Here is an 18,895-nt window from a genome sequence, read left to right as displayed (position 1 = left end):
CGCGATGCGGAAGCGTTGCAAGAACGCGGATGAAGGAGTCGTACTCGTAGCGATTCAGATCGCGGTTGATTCCGATCTAAGCACCGAAGAACGGTGCCTCCGCGTTCAACACACGTGCAGCCCGGTGACGTCTCCCACGCCTTGATCCAGCAAGGAGAGAGGGAGAGGTTGGGGAAGACTCCGTCCAGCAGCAGCACAACGGTGTGGTGGTGGTGGAGGAGCGTGGCAATCCTGCAGGGCTTCGCCAAGCACCGCGGGAGAGGAGGAGGAAGAGGGGTAGGGCTGCGCTATGAGGGAGATGTGTTCTCATGTGTATGGCAGCCCCAAAAACCCCAATATATATAGGGGAGGGGGAGGGGCTGCGCCCCCATCTAGGGTTCCCCCCCAAAGGGTGCGGCCAGCCCTAGATGGGACTTGGGGCGGCCAAAGGGGGGAGAGAGGGGGGCGCCCCACTAGATGGGCCTTAGGCCCATCTGAGCCTAGGGTTTCCCCCTTCCCCCCTTTCCTGCGCCCTGGGCCCCTTGTGGGAGGCGCACCAGCCCACCTAGGGGCTGGTCTCTTCCCACACTTGGCCCACGCAGCCCTCTGGGGCCGGTGGACCCCCGGGACCCTCCCGGTGGTCCCGGTACGTTACCGATAGCACCCGAAACTTTTCCGGTGACCAAAACAGGACTTCCCATATATAAATCTTTACCTCCGGACCATTCCGGAACTCCTCGTGATGTCCGGGATCTCATCCGGGACTCCGAACAACATTCGGTAACCACGTATATTTATTCCCTATAACCCTAGCGCCATCGAACCTTAAGTGTGTAGACCCTACGGGTTCGGGAACCATGCAGACATGACCGAGACGTTCTCCGGCCAATAACCAACAGCGGGATCTGGATACCCATGTTGGATCCCACATGTTCCACGATGATCTCATCGGATGAACCACGATGTCGGGGATTCAATCAATCCCGTATGCAATTCCCTTTGTCAATCGGTATGTTACTTGCCCGAGATTCGATCGTCGGTATACCGATACCTTGTTCAATCTCGTTACCGGCAAGTCTCTTTACTCGTTCCGTAACACATCATCCCGTGATCAACTCCTTGGTCACATTGTGCACATTATGATGATGTCCTACCGAGCGGGCCCGGAGATACCTCTCCGTTTACACGGAGTGACAAATCCCAGTCTCGATTCGTGCCAACCCAACAGACACTTTCGGAGATACCTGTAGTGCACCTTTATAGCCACCCAGTTACGTTGTGACGTTTGGTACACCCAAAGCATTCCTACGGTATCCGGGAGTTGCACAATCTCATGGTCTAAGGAAATGATACTTGACATTAGAAAAGCTTTAGCAGACGAACTACACGATCTTTTGCTAGGCTTAGGATTGGGTCTTGTCCATCACATCATTCTCCTAATGATGTGATCCCGTTATCAACGACATCCAATGTCCATGGTCAGGAAACCGTAACCATCTATTGATCAACGAGCTAGTCAACTAGAGGCTTACTAGGGACATGGTGTTGTCTATGTATCCACACATGTATCTGAGTTTCCTATTAATACAATTCTAGCATGGATAATAAACGATTATCATGAACAAGGAAATATAATAATAATAACCAATTTATTATTGCCTCTAGGGCATATTTCCAACAGTCTCCCACTTGCACTAGAGTCAGTAATCTAGTTCACATCACCATGTGATTAACACTCATAGGTCACATCACCATGTGACCAACATCTAAAGAGTTTACTAGAGTCAACAATCTAGTTCACATCACTATGTGATTAACACTCAATGAGTTCTGATTTGGTCATGTTATGCTTGTGAGAGAGGTTATTAGTCAACGGGTCTGAACCTTTTAGATCCGTGTGTGCTTTACGAATATCTATGTCATCTTGTGGATGCTACCACGCGCTATTTGGAGCCATTTCAAATAACTGCTCTACTATACGAATCCGGTTTACTACTCAGAGTCATCCGGATTAGTGTCAAAGTTCGCATCGACGTAACCCTTTACGACGAACTCCTTTTCACCTCCATAACCGAGAAAATTCCTTAGTCCACTAGATACTAAGGATAAGTTCGACCGCTGTCATGTGATCCATTCCCGGATCACTATTGTACCCCTTGACCAACTCATGGCAAGGCACACTTCACGTGCGGTACACAGCATAGCATACTGTAGAGCCTACGTCTAAAGCATAGGGGACGACCTTCGTCCTTTCTCTCTCTTCTGCTGTGGTCAGGTCTTGAGTCTTACTCAATACTCACACTTTGTAACACAGCCAAGAACTCCTTCTTTGCTGATCTATTTTGAACTCTTTCAAAATCATGTCAAGGTGTGCGTTCTTTGAAAGTATCATCAGGCATCTTGATCTATCTCTATAGATCTTGATGCCCAATATGTAAGCAGCTTTATCCAGGTCTTCCTTTGAAAAACTCCTTTCAAACAACCCTTTATGCTTTCCAGAAATTTTACATCATTTCGGATCAACAATATGTCATTCACATATACTTATCAGAAATGTTGTAGCGCTCCCACTCACTTTATTGTAAATACAAGTTTCTAACAAACTTTGTATAAACCCAAAAACTTTGATCACTCCATCAAAGCGTATATTCTGACTCCGAGATGCTTGCTCTAGTCCATGGAAGGATCGCTGGAGCTAGCATACCTTTTAGCATCCTTAGGATCGATAAAACCTTTCTGATTGTATCACATACAACCTTTCCTTACGAAAACTGGTAAGGAAACTTGTTTTGACATCCATCTGCCAGATTTCATAAATGCAGCTAATGCTAACATGATTCCGACGGATTTAAGCATCGCTACGGATGAGAAAATCTCATCGTAGTCAACTCCTTGAACTTGTGAAAATACTCTTTGCCACAAGTCGAGCTTCATAGACGGTAACATTACCGTCCACGTCCGTCTTCTTCTTAAAGATCCATTTATCTCAATGGCTTGCCGATCATCGGGCAAGTTCACCAAAGTCCATGCTTTGTTCTGATACATGGATCCTATCTCGGATTTCATGGCTTCTAACCATTTGTCAGAATATGGGCCCACCATCGCTTCTCCATAGCTCGCAGGTTCATTGTTGTCTAGCAACATGACTTCCAAGACAGGATCACGTACTACTCTGAAGTAGCACGCATCCTCGTCGTCCTACGAGGTTTGGTAGTGACTTGATATGAAGTTTCATGATCACTATCATAAGCTTCCACTTCAATTGGTGTAGGTGCCACAGGAACAACTTCCTGTGCCCTGCTACACACTAGTTGAAGTCATGGTTCAATAACCTCATCAAGTCTCCACTATCCTCCCACTCAATTCTTTCGAGAGAAACTTTTCCTCGAGAAAGGACCCGTTTCTAGAAGCAATTACTTTTGCTCCAGATCTGAAATAGGAGGTATACCCAACTGTTTTGGGTATTCTATGAAGATGCATTTATCCGCTTTGGGTTCGAGCTTATCAGCCTGAAACTTTTTCACATAAGCATCGCAGCCCCAAACTTTTAAGAAACGACAACCTTAGGTTTCTCTAAACGGTGCCCTATTTAAAGTGAATGCGGTTGTCTCTAATGCCTAACCCATAAACGATAGTGGTAATTCGATAAGAGACATCATGGTATGCACCATATCCAATAGGGTGCAGTTATGATGTTCGGACACACCATCACACTGTGGTGTTCCAGGCGGTATTAATTGTGAAACACTTTCCACAATGTCTTAATTGTGTGCCAAACTCGTAACTCAGATATCTCTATGATCATATCATAGACATTTTATCCTCTTGTCACGACGATCTTCAACTTCACTCTGAAATTACTTGAACCTTTCAATAATTCAGACTTGTGTTTCATTAAGTAAATACACTCAGCATCTACTCAAATCGTCTGTGAAGTAAGAACATAACGATATCCACTGCGTGCCTCGGCACTCATTGGACTGCACACATCAAATGTATTACTTCCAACAAGTTGCTCTCTTGTTCCATCTTACTGAAAACGAGGCCTTTCAGTCATCTTGCCCATGTGGTATGATTTGCATGTCTCAAGTGAGTCCAAACGATCCATCTGCATGGAGTTTCTTCATGCATATATACCAATAGACATGGTTTGCATGTCTCAATCTTTTCAAAAACGAGTGAGTCCAAAGATCCATCTACATGGAGCTTCTTCATGCGGTCTATACCAATATGACTCAAATGGCAGTGCCACAAGTATGTGGTACTATCATCACTATTTTATATCTTTTGGCACGAACATGTGTATCACTGCGATTGAGATTCATTTTAGGTGCAAGACCATTGAAGGTATTATTCAAATAAACAGAGTAACCATTATTCTCCTTAAAATGAATAACCGTATTGCGACAAACATAATCCAATCATGTTTATGCTCAACGCTAACACCAAATAACAATTATTTAGGTTTAACACCAATCTCGATGGTAGAGGGAGCATGCGATGCTTGATCACATCAACCTTGGAAACACTTCCAACACATATCATCATCTCACCTTTAGCTAGTCTCCGTTTATTCCGCAGCTTTTATTTCGAGTTACTAACACTTAGCAACCGAACCGGTACCTAATACCCCGGTGCTGCTAGGAGTACTAGTAAAGTACACATTCATATAATGTATATCCAATATACTCCTGTCGACCTTGCCTGCCTTCTCATCTACCAAGTATCTAGGGTAGTTCTGCTTCAGTGACCGTTCCCCTCATTACAGAAGCACTTAGTCTCGGGTTTGGGTTCAACCTTGGGATTCTTCACTAGAGCAGCAAATGATTTGCTGTTTCATGAAGCCCTTTTGCCCTTGCCCTTCTAGAAACTAGTGGTTTTACTAACCATCAACAATTGATGCTCCTTCTTGATTTCTACTTTCGCGGTGTCAAACATCGCGAGTTGCTCAAGGATCATCATGTCTATCCCTGATATGTTATAGTTCATCACGAAGCTCTAATAGCTTGGTGGCAGTGACTAAGGAGAACCATCACTATCTCATCTGGAAGATTAACTCCCACTCGATTCAAGTGATTGTAGTACTCAGACAATCTGAGCACATGCTCAATGATTGAGCTTTTCTCCTTAGTTTGCAGGCTTAAGAAACTTGTCAGAGGTCTCATACCTCTTGACGTGGGCACTAGTCTGAAATCTCAATTTCAGTCTTCGGAACATCTCATATGTTCTGCGACGTTTCAAAAACGTCTTTGGTGCCACAATTCTAAACCGTTAGCATTACGCACTGAACTATCACGTAGTCATCAAAACGTGTATGTCAGATGTTCCGCAACATCTACAGACGACGCTGAGGTTCAGCACACCGAGCGGTGCATTAAGGACATAAGCCTTCTGTGCAGCAATGAGGACAATCCTCAGTTTACGGACCCAGTCCGCATAATTGCTACTATCAACTTTCAACTAAATTTTCTCTAGGAACATATCTTAGTAGAACTAAAGCGCAAGCTATGACATAATTTGCAAAGACCTTTTGACTATGTTCATGATAATTAAGTTCATCTGATTATTTAATGAACTCCCACTCAGATAGACATCCCTCTAGTTATCTAAGTGATACATGATCCGAGTCAAACTAGGCCGTGTCCGATCATCACGTGAGACGGACTAGTCATCATCGGTGAACATCTCCATGTTGATCGCATCTACTATACGACTCATGTTCGACCTTTCGATCTCTTGTGTTCCGAGGCCATGTCTGTACATGCTAGGCTCGTCAAGTCAACCTAAGTGTTTCGCATGTGTTCCGAGGCCATGTCTGTACATGCTAGGCTCGTCAACACCCGTTATATTCGAACGTTAGAATCTATCACACCCGATCATCATGTGGTGCTTCGAAACAACGAACCTTCGCAATGGTGCACAGTTAGGGGGAACACGTCTCATGAAATTTTAGTGAGGGATCATCTTATTTATGCTACCGTCGTTCTAAGCAAATAAGATGTAAACATGATAAACATCACATGCAACTCATAAAGTGACGTGATATGGCCAATATCATCTTGCGCCTTTGATCTCCATCTTTGAGGCGCGGCATGATCACCTTCGTCACCGGCATGACACCATGATCTCCATCATCATGATCTCCATCATCGTATCTTCATGAAGTTGTCTCGCCAACTATTACTTCTACTACTATGGCTAATGGTTAGCAATAAAGTAAAGTAATTACATGGCGTTTTTCATTGACACGCAGGTCATACAATAAATTAAGACAACTCCTATGGCTCCTGCCGGTTGTCATACTCATCGACATGCAAGTCGTGATTCCTATTACAAGAACATGATCAATCTCATACATCACATATATCATTCATCACATCCTTTTGGCCATATCACATCACAAAGCATACCCTGCAAAAACAAGTTAGACGTCCTCTAATTGTTGTTGCATGTTTTACGTGGCTGCTATGGGATTCTAGCAAGAACGTTTCTTACCTACGCAAAAGCCACAACGTGATATGCCAATTTCTATTTACCCTTCATAAGGACCCTTTTCATCGAATCCGATCCGACTAAAGTGGGAGATACAGACACCCGCTAGCCACCTTATGCAACTAGTGCATGTCAGTCGGTGGAACCTGTCTCACGTAAGTGTACGCGTAAGGTCGGTCCGGGCCGCTTCATCCCACGATGCCGCCGAATCAAGATAAGACTAGTAAAGGCAAGTAAATTGACAAAATCGACGCCCACAACTACTTTGTGTTCTACTCGTGCATAGAAACTACGCATAGACCTAGCTCATGATGCCACTGTTGGGGAACGTAGCAGAAATTCAAAATTTTCTACGCATCACCAAGATCATCTATGGAGTAATCTAGCAACGAAGGGAAGGGGAGTGCATCTACATACCCTTGTAGATCGCGATGCGGAAGCGTTGCAAGAACGCGGATGAAGGAGTCGTACTCGTAGTGATTCAGATCGCGGTTGATTCCGATCTAAGCACCGAAGAACGGTGCCTCCGCGTTCAACACACGTGCAGCCCGGTGACGTCTCCCACGCCTTGATCCAGCAAGGAGAGAGGGAGAGGTTGGGGAAGACTCCGTCCAGCAGCAGCACGACGGTGTGGTGGTGGTGGAGGAGCGTGGCAATCCTGCAGGGCTTCGCCAAGCACCGCGGGAGAGGAGGAGGAAGAGGGGTAGGGCTGCGCTATGAGGGAGATGTGTTCTCATGTGTATGGCAGCCCCAAAACCCCCAATATATATAGGGGAGGGGGAGGGGCTGCGCCCCCATCTAGGGTTCCCCCCCAAAGGGTGCGGCCAGCCCTAGATGGGACTTGGGGCAGCCAAAGGGGGGGAGAGAGGGGGGCGCCCAACTAGATGGGCCTTAGGCCCATCTGAGCCTAGGGTTTCCCCCTTCCCCCCTTTCCTGCGCCCTGGGCCCCTTGTGGGAGGCGCACCAGCCCACCTAGGGGCTGTTCCCTTCCCACACTTGGCCCACGCAGCCCTCTGGGGCTGGTGGCCCCACCTGGTGGACCCCCGGGACCCTCCCGGTGGTCCCGGTACGTTACCGATAGCACCCGAAACTTTTCCGGTGACCAAAACAGGACTTCCCATATATAAATCTTTACCTCCGGACCATTCCGGAACTCCTCGTGATGTCCGGGATCTCATCCGGGACTCCGAACAACATTCAGTAACCACGTATATTATTCCCTATAACCCTAGCGTCATCGAACCTTAAGTGTGTAGACCCGACGGGTTCGGGAACCATGCAGACATGACCGTGACGTTCTCCGGCCAATAACCAACAGCGGGATCTGGATACCCATGTTGGCTCCCACATGTTCCACGATGATCTCATCGGATGAACCACGATGTCGGGGATTCAATCAATCCCGTATGCAATTCCCTTTGTCAATCGGTATGTTACTTGCCCGAGATTCGATCGTCGGTATACCGATACCTTGTTCAATCTCGTTACCGGCAAGTCTCTTTACTCGTTCCGTAACACATCATCCCATGATCAACTCCTTGGTCACATTGTGCACATTATGATGATGTCCTACCGAGTGGGCCCAGAGATACCTCTCCGTTTACACGGAGTGACAAATCCCAGTCTCGATTCGTGCCAACCCAACAGACACTTTCGGAGATACCTGTAGTGCACCTTTATAGCCACCCAGTTACGTTGTGACGTTTGGTACACCCAAAGCATTCCTACGGTATCCGGGAGTTGCACAATCTCATGGTCTAAGGAAATGATACTTGACATTAGAAAAGCTTTAGCAGACGAACTACACGATCTTTTGCTAGGCTTAGGATTGGGTCTTGTCCATCACATCATTCTCCTAATGATGTGATCCCGTTATCAACGACATCCAATGTCCATGGTCAGGAAACCGTAACCATCTATTGATCAACGAGCTAGTCAACTAGAGGCTTACTAGGGACATGGTGTTGTCTATGTATCCACACATGTATCTGAGTTTCCTATTAATACAATTCTAGCATGGATAATAAACGATTATCATGAACAAGGAAATATAATAATAATAACCAATTTATTATTGCCTCTAGGGCATATTTCCAACAGCATGAACACACATCCTAGCAAGACCCTACCATGAACACAGATCCTAGCAAAGCACACTACCATTGGGGATTCTAGCATGAACACAGATCCTAGAACACACTAGCAGTAGCAGAAGAAAATTATCCTAGGACACACACTGTACGAAACAAGAATAGATCGGTCCGATTGGATTCGATTGGGATCGCATCCAATCGGATCTACTCGAATCCTATCTAATCCTATCGAATCCACTAACTACTAGCACATGCCTAAGAAATAAACCCTTAATCTACATCTACGAGCAAGCATTGAGGGGGTTTGACTCACCGGAGCACGCGCAGTCGCAACGAATCGAGGCCGGGGTGAAAACCCCGGCGGGAAGAAGAGAGGCGGCGGAGCAGAGCAGGAGCCGGCCCTGGCGACGGCCTACGGCATCGGCCCCGTGCTCATCGCCATGCCGGAGGTCGAGGAGGACGCCCCGCCGACACCAGAAAACCCTTGAACGGGGGTCAAGAAAACCCCCCTGCCCAATGGGGTCCCAAGAAGCGGCGGCTCCGTGGACGGCGCCGGCGCCGAGCCCAGACCACGAGGTCCGGAATCGGCGGCGGAGCAGGAACGGCCGGCACCGCATTGGCCGACGCTTGTGGTGGCCGGCAGCAGATGGGGGACGGCGCTCGCAGCGCCGACGCCAGGTCTCGGCCCGAGTTCTGGAGCCCGGCCAGCCAGCGCTCCTGGATGCTGGCGATGCGCTGATCGACGGGGTCAGAGGACGGCGTGGCGGTGGGCGAGGCGGAGCCATCAGAGGAGAGGAGAGGGAGGGGCGGTGAGGAAGAGAGGGAGCGGTGGGAACAGGGTGACTGGGGCGGTGGCAGGAGAGTGGGGCGAATTATGAGACGTCCCCTCCGTCTCCCGCGCTGCCCGAGGCGTGCAACTACCTCGCACGCGTGGCCGCGCCGATCCAGGCTCGCGAGTCGGCAGTTTCCACCGGGCCAAGCTGCGGCCTGCTTTAAGATCCGTGCGGGCCACAAACCGCATGCAGTCCAGGCAACCAAACAGGCCACGCACATCCCGCGCGGGGCTGGTTGGGCTGCATGCGGGCAACCAAACACGCCGCAAGCTACACAACCTACCGTTCTCGTGGCTGGAGTACTGGACTGGTTGTTCGAGACAGCTCCCTTTATAGCCAACCAAGTATTGCAAATGACTCGTTTCATCGTGTGTCGCTCTTCGTCTTACCACACATCATGTCTTTCGTCTCCGCTACGAGCCACCGGGCGGCCGCCGCCGGCATTTTGTTTCTGGCCGCTGCCATGCATCAACACGTCGCAGGACCGCACCCGCTGCTGCCGTCCACCACGTCGTCGGAGGCGACCCGGGCTGGGCCGTGGCCTCCGACGTCCTTGCCTGGTCGGCGGGCAGGCTCTTCACGGTCGGGGACACACTCTGTAAGTCCATCCCACACGTCTTCAAAAATCAGCATATTTCAGTTAAACGATAACTTCGCCTGTCGATCTCAGGGTTTGCGTATGAGGCGGCGGAGGTCGCCGGCGAGGCGGAGTTCGAGCCGTGCGAGGCCGGCGACCCCATCAGAACGTACACGGACGGGCTCAGCAGGGTTAGGGTAGGCCTCGACGACGAAGGCACGAGGTATTTCCTCAGCGCAGACCCCGCCAAGTGCAAGGGCGGGCTGAAGCTGCGGGTCGACGTGCGGGCTACAGTGTCGGTGTCGCCGCGGTCGGTGGACCGAGCTGCCGCAGCGGCGCCCGCGCCGCCCGCGCCGCCCGCGTCGAGTGGCACCCAAGCTGTGGTACCGCTGGTGCGCCGTGCGTTGTGTCTGGTCTCCGTGTGGTGCTTTCTGTTCCTGGGTGCATGAATGCGACGATCGTGCTGTGTTTGATCGGGTTATGATGGGGAACGCCATGATTATACGCATATGTGTGGCAACCTATGTGTACGTCATGTATTATAAATCAATCAAATCAAATTTTATCAAAACCTTAGCAAAATCAAAAAAAAAAAAGCCTTCCCCTACCCATACCTAAATCAAATCATATCTTACCAAAACCTCAACTAAATCAAAAAGCTTCTTAGCCTTCACTTACTCATACTCAAAAATTAAATTACCAAAAACTAGAATATGATAGGTACTCCCTCCGTTCCAAAATAGATGACTCAGCTTTCTACTAACTTTAGTACAAAGTTGAGTCATCTATTTTGAAACGGAGGGAGTATAAGGTTTATGTCAGACATGATTAATGTTTAACCATTAGATTATGGATGCCCATGTTGCAACAACAATTCGCTAGTACAGGTAGCGACTCACTTCATAGCTCAATGTCAGACGAGTTGTACTAATATAACATTGCGGTGTTTTCACTTTGGTTCATTTCATCACCTTCGCATGGATGCAGTCAAGGTAAAGCTCTCGTCTCCTTGGCACAAGTTGATCATGACGGCAAATGTCATTATTATGACGCAAACGATTCAGTCCCCAGTCAAAGCATGTCTAATTACAGCATCGCAGATTAACACGGAGCAACAGAACGAATCAGCTAACTAGAAACGCAAGTACAACAACCTCACGAGGCACCAAGAAGCTCCGGGCATCTGCATAAATTCAAGGGAAACCCGTGTCAGCAGAAATGAAGAATGAGCTGGGCGATGCCGACAAACTCGTGTAATAATAACCTATCTGATGAGCGTGTTTCATTCAAGGGGCAAACCAGTCAAGAACACAGATAGAAGGATTTTAAGAGAGGTCGGGGTGCAGAACAAACCTCGACGAAAATGGTTGTCCATCACTAATAAATCTAAATAGGTGATCCAGGAGAATGAAGAGAGCATGGCTAATCACTGATGCTAGCTGATCTACTGGTGCATCCTTCATGCCCCCCATCTGTTGAAGATTAAACATAAGGTCAGGTACAAATTGCTATATCTGAAAGGGTTTAGCAATTACAATTTGAAAAGGCCGATGGGGGTATGACATTTGTTTGCTACACTAGGTCTCATCTGTGAAGCACATACTGGACCATGAGGATTCAGTTAGGCCACAGTTGCATCATAAGATTCTAAATCAGCTATAGAAACAGCCAATTTTGAGTAAATTTTCCACTATGACTAAAACATATTTATTATGATAAGTTAATAACTGGTTGGATTAGAAACGTACCTGCAAAAGTAAATTGGATGCAACCTAATATCTGAATCTAGTTGTTGTCTTCTCTTAGGGCCACACTGCAACCCACAAGGTGACCCTCCTTAGTCTCCTGACTGCATAAAGCTTCATCTGTGGCTGGTAGCACCCCATTTGGAATTAACTGATGGTTGGTATGATGATCTGACATTTCGCTGAAGTTAGACTTATCTATGCATGCCTCTTCATGGCGAGGTACTCCTACTCCATTTTCAGTTGATCCATCTGCTAGTTGTGTGTGATCTGCTTCCAATCCAGCATCGATGGTCATCTCCACATCTTTGACTACAGATGTCGCTTCAGATTGGGGCTTTTCTTCAATACCAACATCGCTTTTCTCATCCATTACTGATGTCATTTCCACATCTTCGATCAATTGTGGCTCAGAGGTTGCCCGAGTTCCAGTATTATCTTCAACAGCGATTTTTCCTTCTATAGCAATGTTGCTGCTTTGACCTATGGTGATTCCAGTGCTGGTAGTCATCTCTACATCATTGATTGTATGTGGTTCAGAGTTTGCTTCAGTGTGGACTTTCTCTTCCACAACAACAGCGCTACCTTGATCTATTGGTTTTTCTGTGTTAGTAATATCCACATCGTTCTCTGTATCTAGCTCTGGCTCAGAGGTTGCTTGAGTCCCCTTATTATGTTCACTGCCAATATTGCTTGCTTGATCCACAGGTGTCACATTTTTATCAACCATTTTCACAGCTCCGCCCAGGGCTTCGGACTGTGCTTCAGACTTGATCTTCGTATCAGCAGCAATAGCAGAAGAATTATCTGGACAATTTGCCCTAGAAGTGACTGTAGATTGCTGCCCGTGAACGGTATCATTGGGTGAATCCACAGAGTGCAAAGATAATTCACTACCAGCAGTGAGTTCGCATCCTGTACTGCTGCATGATTGCTCATTCCATTCCATATCATTAGAGGAGGTTTCAGCATTATTAGCATTTACTTTTGCAGGCCCGGAGATAGAAACTGCTTGTGATTGCGAGAGATCAGTAGCAGCATTCAGAGCCAATACAGGACTGTTTTTTACAGTGTTACCAATTTTCATGGAGTTTGGCTTGATAATGTTTCCATTTGTAGCAAGCGCTTGGTGATTTCCCTTTGCAACCGTATTTCCCCCCACTCGCTGAACAGAAAACTGTGTTCCACCAACAGGTGGACCAGACTGTGATGTTACAACAGTTCTTGTGACCTTGCCATATTTTGGTGGAAGGGGTTTACCCTTGCTCTGTGCTACACATGTTGGACAATGCCAGTCAGCTATAGGAATACCTTTGTTACCATAATGCTGAAGGCACTTCAAGTGTGCTCCCCTCTCACAAGCATCACAAACAAGCAAACTGTTTGCATCCATGATAGCAACTTTGCATATTTGGCAGTCCAAACGAGCTTGCATATACTCAGTTGATGGTGGAGTCCAGCTAGGATGATTAGCAGGTTGTTGCAGAACATTTTGAACACTTTTCGCTATTGCATTGTGGTTGGCAAAAATAGGTTTTGCAGTAACAGAAGACGCTGTCCCTGGTGTAGCCTGATGCCCCATAACAGGGTTTACGGTCACAGCTTGAACTGCCGCTACCTTTGTGTCCTGATTTTTCACGACCTGATTGTTACTCGCAGCGGCATTTGAATTGGACCTAGCAGATGTATCGTGAAACGGTTTGTTCAAGTGGCCAACAGTCGCTGCAGCAGTGGGCAACACAGCCAAATTAGTTTCTGGGCTAGGAAAACCAAAAACAATCACACATACCAAGATTATTTTTAGACATGAGAGGAAGTAATAGTGTGAAACTGAGTACGAAAGCACCTTTAGGAATAATTCTCGAGCAAAGTTTTAAATTCTATATGAAGAGTAGCTAGACAGTTTCAGTTATCCATACCCATCATATTTAAGGAGTTGACAATACAAAACATTTATGTAAAATCATAGGCAAAAGCAAGACATTGTTCCAGAACCAAGCAAACATGTTACAGCATTTAATCTACACTCTAGAAAGAATGGTATTCATGAGCTAAAAACATCAAGTGTTTACTTAAAGAATGAAATGCTGTAGACAAGATGATGGAGCAGTACCTCGTGTTAAATTCAAAGGACCATTAACACCTCTTTCTGACTTAACATGTGGTTGACCAGTATGGGATAGTGCAACAACTGAATGGTTAGTAACTGGCTTTACAGGAGATGATCCATGCTGTTTCAAGGCCATTACAGAGGTAGAAGTTACTGGGACAGTAGCAGGCGAGGCTGCAGCAGCTGGTGGAGTCCTATGAGATCCAACAGCAAACATGGGAGTCCCATGCGGCTGGAATTCAGCTGTTCCACTCGAGACAGTCGTTTGAGGTGTGATTGCTGTTGGTTGAACTGGAGATTCCTTGACTTCTTCCATCTATATAACGAAAGAAGGTAGCCAAAATGATCCATGAGCAGATATATATTGTGTTTAGCATAGACCAGAAATAATTCAAATGAATTCAGCAGCTAGGAGTAAAATGAATAAAACTACACTATAAAATATGTCTATATACATCCGTATGTAGTCCATATTCAAATCTCTAAAAAGACTTATATTTAGGAACGGAGGGAGTAGCTAGCCAAGCGATACATAATCAGTAGATAAAAAAAATATCCATATCCAAATGACCAAGTTAAACATCGCTGTGCTTTAAAGTACAATCATATACACACAGTATAGTAAATGACATCACAAAGATAGAAGCAGTAAGCTTAACAGAGGTAAATTCACAACGAGACCAAAGTCACAGGCGTTAATTTTAGAACCCTGAAAAACATAAAGCTAAATATTTCAAAAAACCACTTTGGCTCCCGAGCCCCAGTGCACTTGTTATCTTGGCCATCTGCTGCTATGTGAGATGCCAAATCAACGCTTGTACAAGGCCTAGTACTAAACCGTATATGATATTGTATTTCTAGTTCTCCCCTCGTATTTCTCTCTCTCTCTCTGCCACTGCCAGGGCGATTAACTGATATCCCAGACCACATGTCCACGTAGCATTGGGTATCTGAGTATGCTTTCAAGGTATTATCACGTAGGCTGCCCTATTTACCTACCTAACATAGAACGTGCTTTGTTACTTATTCTTTTTTAATTCATTATTCCGGTAATTCAATTTTTTCCTTGCTATAATATCTCTGAGATAATTATTTTTGGAAACAATTGCTCATCATAGTAAAAAATTATATTACTTCCCAAATTTAGCTATTTATTATTTTTCCATTTGTACAATTTCTTACAGTTCATCATATAACTTATTAGTATGATTAATGTTTTGCGCACATTAAATTCCACCCAAAGCAATACTGACTTCAGCTAATTACGTGTCCCAATATTTTTGGTCAGGGAGAAAAGAAAGGATCGGGTCCGGAATGTTGATATACGTGATAGAGCTGGGGTAGCACCAATTGAAGAGAAGCTTGTCCAACATCATCTGAGATGGTTTGGTTCGGGCATATACAACGTGCATAGCGGAAGGATAAAGCGTGCTGATGATATCAAGAGAGGTCGGGGTAGACCGATGATATATCAAGAGAGGCCGGGGTAGACCGATGATATCAAGAGAGGTCGGGGTAGACCGATGATATCAAGAGAGGTCAGGGTAGACCAATGATATCGAGAGAGGTCGGGGTAGACCAAACTTGACATGGGAGGAGTCCATTAAGAGAGATTTGAAGGACTGGAATATCACCAAAGAACTAGCCAAGAAACAGGGGTGTGTCGTACGTGGAAAGTTGGGACGACAATGGCCTTTGGCCCCATACCTGCCAAACCCATGGGGATTTCATCTATTAGGGGGTGAGGATTGGCAAAACCCTTCCCCATAGGGATATTTACCAAACTAGTTTATTCCCCATAGGATACGATGGGGATGGGGACGACACCCCCTTCCCCATACCCGATACCATCGGTAACCCGCTTTTTAAATATAACGCTTGGACCATGTACATGCCTATATATACACAACGCGGTCAAACCTAAGAATTTCACAAACAAATTCGCAGAACAACAAAAGCCTTGAAAAACTTTAACCCTACCTTACCTCAGTCTCCGCCATGACGAAGAAGTCAAAATGGACAAGATTGGCTGCAACTTGGACAAGGCAACTCGGTAGCACTAGGTCCAAAGGTAACACATTGTCTTATCCGGGCATGTTGCTGCCTTCCTCAGCCACCACCCAAACACCAGCTAGAGTGCCTCATTATATTCATATATGATTATTATTTTTATGGGGAAAGGGGGCACCAATGGGGTCCCCCAATGGGATGGGATGGGCAAATTTCATCCCCGGTCATGTAAATGGGGATGGGATAATTGGGAATAGATGAGGATGGGGATGTCAGGGCCCCCAATAGGGGATTGTCCCCATTGCCATCCCTGCGTGGAAGTTAGCTATCCACGTGCCAGAACCATAACTAGGCTTTGAGATCTTATGGGTTTCAACTCTAGCCTACCCCAACTTGTTTGGGATTGAAAGGCTTTCTTGTTGTAGAAAAGAAATGCAATACATCCTCAATAAGTTTGGTGTAGACGAATTAGAGGAATGTTGGCTTAAATGAATCAGAACAAGCCTTTTACAATTCGACTGGTGGATTACTTATCATTCCATTTTTACACATCCATGATTTTCGATAACTTTTTTGCGAGGTTAAACATAATAGCTCTGTATAACTTCTCATTTCATTTGTACGCATCCATTAGAACTTTTCTTGCTTACCTTTTATGCAAGGTTAAAAAGCCAGTACAATTTATTTACGTGCCAACATCAGGATCAAAGTGTCATAGCTAAGCCCACCTATCTCGTGTACGCGCACATCAGCCGCTGATGAAATTAATATCAATTGTGCACGTCCTGGACACACTGCAACACGCTGTTTTCCCATACATATCCCTTGTATTACTACTGTATACTCCCATATATATTGATTAAATTACCATTTTAGCACAGATCACAAGTCAATGTCTGTCGGACAGGATTCCAAGCACCAGTGTGCTCGGGAGCCAAAAATCTGATTCACAAATATTTGCTCAATATATGTGCATGACAAAAGCAGCTCTATTAGCATTGTCACATCACGTGCTGGAATATCCGGACAGAGAGAAATCACAGGATCTTCGACTCGGCTTATGATTTGGACCAATCAGTTTGTAGATGTCGCCATAAAAGGCACCTTGCATCCTTTACCGTGGTAAAATGATAATAACGGCTAGATATCCCTACCTCGGGTTTTCTTCCTGTAGTTATATTTCAAGCGTTTCAGATCCTCCCCCCCCCCCCCCCTTCTAACAGTCTTAGGAGAAAGCGCTCTTGAGCAATGACGGGCCAGGCTGATGCATGGGGGTACAGCTCTGCAGCCCCTGATGTTTGTGTCAGCGATGATACTCTGACGAAGGAGGACCAGGTGAGTGAGGCGGGAAGGAGCGTTTGAGCCTCACGCGCTCATTTAAAAGAAAGAGTCCAGTGGACCGGACAGTGATGGTGGGCTGCAGCCCAAGTCAGGGAAGGCACCAGCCGAGAGTATAAGGATGACTGTATGGTGTTTGGCTAGTTTCAGTTTTCGAATTAGTTCAGTCCCTATTTCCATTTCTTGTGTCTGTCTCTGACCTTCCCCAAGTCTATCTATCTCTCTCTACAGACTCAATTCTCCAATGTATCCCAAATTATCTTACCTACACGTCCTACAGTGAAGTTGTGATCCTAAATAGGGTTTGGGATATCACAGTTTGTAACCACAAGGATAGTGATGGTTTAGTGGACAAGATGTTATTACCATACCACAAGCAGTGTTCAAGCCTTGAGTAAGCAATTGGCGTGCAGCTGTTCTGCAACTGATGCTTCAAACATGTTATGCTTTTTTTCTAAGCTATTTTAGTTGCTGGCGCATGATTTTTAATACCGTTTAGGTAACTGAACCTTTTTGGTTGGCATATCTTGGAATCATGAATATATCAGATATTAGAGACGACTGCCAGCCATTGGCAAAGCTTGCACACCGCTCGGCCAAAATCCTGCCTCCCCCAATGCTCATGAGAGCAAATAAAATCCATCGAACTAAAGTACAACAGGAGGGGTTGAACTATATCGAAAAATCAGCAGACATAAAGCAGCATCCACATGGTAATACACATAGCCTGTGCTTCTACTAGCATACAGACTATAGAATTTTGATAGACGCGAGCAGCCTCACATCCACATCGACATCGGCATCACCAAATTGCTTCGATTCCGGTCACTAGTACGACTGCGCCACAAGGCCAGTAAACTGGTAGGAAGCGGGAATCGGGAATCCACAAACCTTGCGCTTAGTAAGCGAGAGCCTGTCGGCGATGGAGGCCTTGGGCGGGCGGAACCCCATGGCGGCGGGGTCCTTGGCCCTGTTGAGGCCGAGATCCTCGACGACGGCGCGCACAGCCTCCCCCGGGAACAGATCCTTGGGCCGGGTCGCGCCCCCGGCGACGGCGGCGGCCAGCCTCTCCCGCGCCTCGGCCGCGAGCGCCCGCTCCGCCGCCGTGGGGTCCCTCCCGCCTCGCATCTCCCCGGCGGCGGCCAGCACCATGACGATCTCCGCCACCCGCCGCATCCCCGCGCCGTCGTCCCCGCGCCGCCGCTTCGCCGGCGCCGCGCGGGGCGACGCCGCCGCGGCGTCCCCCATGGCCGCGCGAGGGGGTCCCGGAGCGAAACCCTAGGCGGGCCGGGCGGCAGAGGGGGCGCCCCGAGGAGGCGCTGGAGGCGGAAGCTCGCGGGGAATTCAAATGGCGCGCCCGTTTGGCGCTTCAATTAGACGGGGGAGGGGGTTGAGAGGGCGTGGCGGTGAGATGGGCGAAGCGGAGGAGAAGTTTCGGTCGGGGGAGACGGGGCGGGGGCGATGAGAGAGGGGATTCCCTTCTAGTCGAGCACCACACCAGCAGAGCACGCAGAGTTTCCGTCGGCTTTTTTATCTGAGCCTTTCTCTTCTGCGTGGGGATTTCTCGGAGCGGTGCGGTGGGTTGGTGTGTGGGGTACTCCGGGGTCCGGGCCCGGGGTCAGATGGACGGCGTGGATGACAGCGGAGGGTTTGGAAGGTCATGTCGATGACGTTGGCTTTGGCTTTTTCCGGATGACGCAGGTTTTTTTTTTTTTCCT

General features: G+C 47.1%; 1 protein-coding gene and 1 pseudogene across 1 annotated transcript; one reads left to right on the top strand and one right to left on the bottom strand.

Moving 5' to 3' along the window:
• Nucleotides 1-9,794: 9,794 nt before the first annotated feature.
• LOC123142632 (uclacyanin 1-like) lies at nt 9,795-10,545 on the top strand (annotated as a pseudogene).
• Nucleotides 10,546-10,802: 257 nt separating this feature from the next.
• On the bottom strand, nt 10,803-18,674 carry LOC123145313 (PHD finger protein At3g20280). Its single transcript, XM_044564692.1, has 5 exons — nt 18,069-18,674; nt 13,833-14,145; nt 11,723-13,441; nt 11,328-11,446; nt 10,803-11,157 (listed from the first exon to the last, which is right to left on the bottom strand). Exons 1-3 carry the CDS (start codon nt 18,423-18,425, stop codon nt 11,760-11,762), a joined length of 2,352 nt encoding a protein of 783 aa, XP_044420627.1. The 5' UTR covers nt 18,426-18,674; the 3' UTR covers nt 10,803-11,157; nt 11,328-11,446; nt 11,723-11,759.
• Nucleotides 18,675-18,895: the final 221 nt, after the last annotated feature.

Source organism: Triticum aestivum, chromosome 6D, assembly GCF_018294505.1.
Source record: "Triticum aestivum cultivar Chinese Spring chromosome 6D, IWGSC CS RefSeq v2.1, whole genome shotgun sequence".
Classification (NCBI taxonomy): domain Eukaryota; kingdom Viridiplantae; phylum Streptophyta; class Magnoliopsida; order Poales; family Poaceae; genus Triticum; species Triticum aestivum.
Note: the sequence above shows the minus strand (reverse complement) of the source record. Positions and strands in the feature narration are given on the sequence as shown.

Coding starts and splice junctions, on each gene's coding strand:
- LOC123145313 (XM_044564692.1), bottom strand. CDS start 18,425: ATGGGGGACGCCGCGGCGGCGTCGCCCCGCGCGGCGCCGGCGAAGCGG. Junction 14,146..18,068: donor TCTCGCTTACTAAGCGCAAG/GTTTGTGGATTC, acceptor TTCGTTATATAG/ATGGAAGAAGTCAAGGAATC. Junction 13,442..13,832: donor TCCTTTGAATTTAACACGAG/GTACTGCTCCAT, acceptor CCACTGCTGCAG/CGACTGTTGGCCACTTGAAC.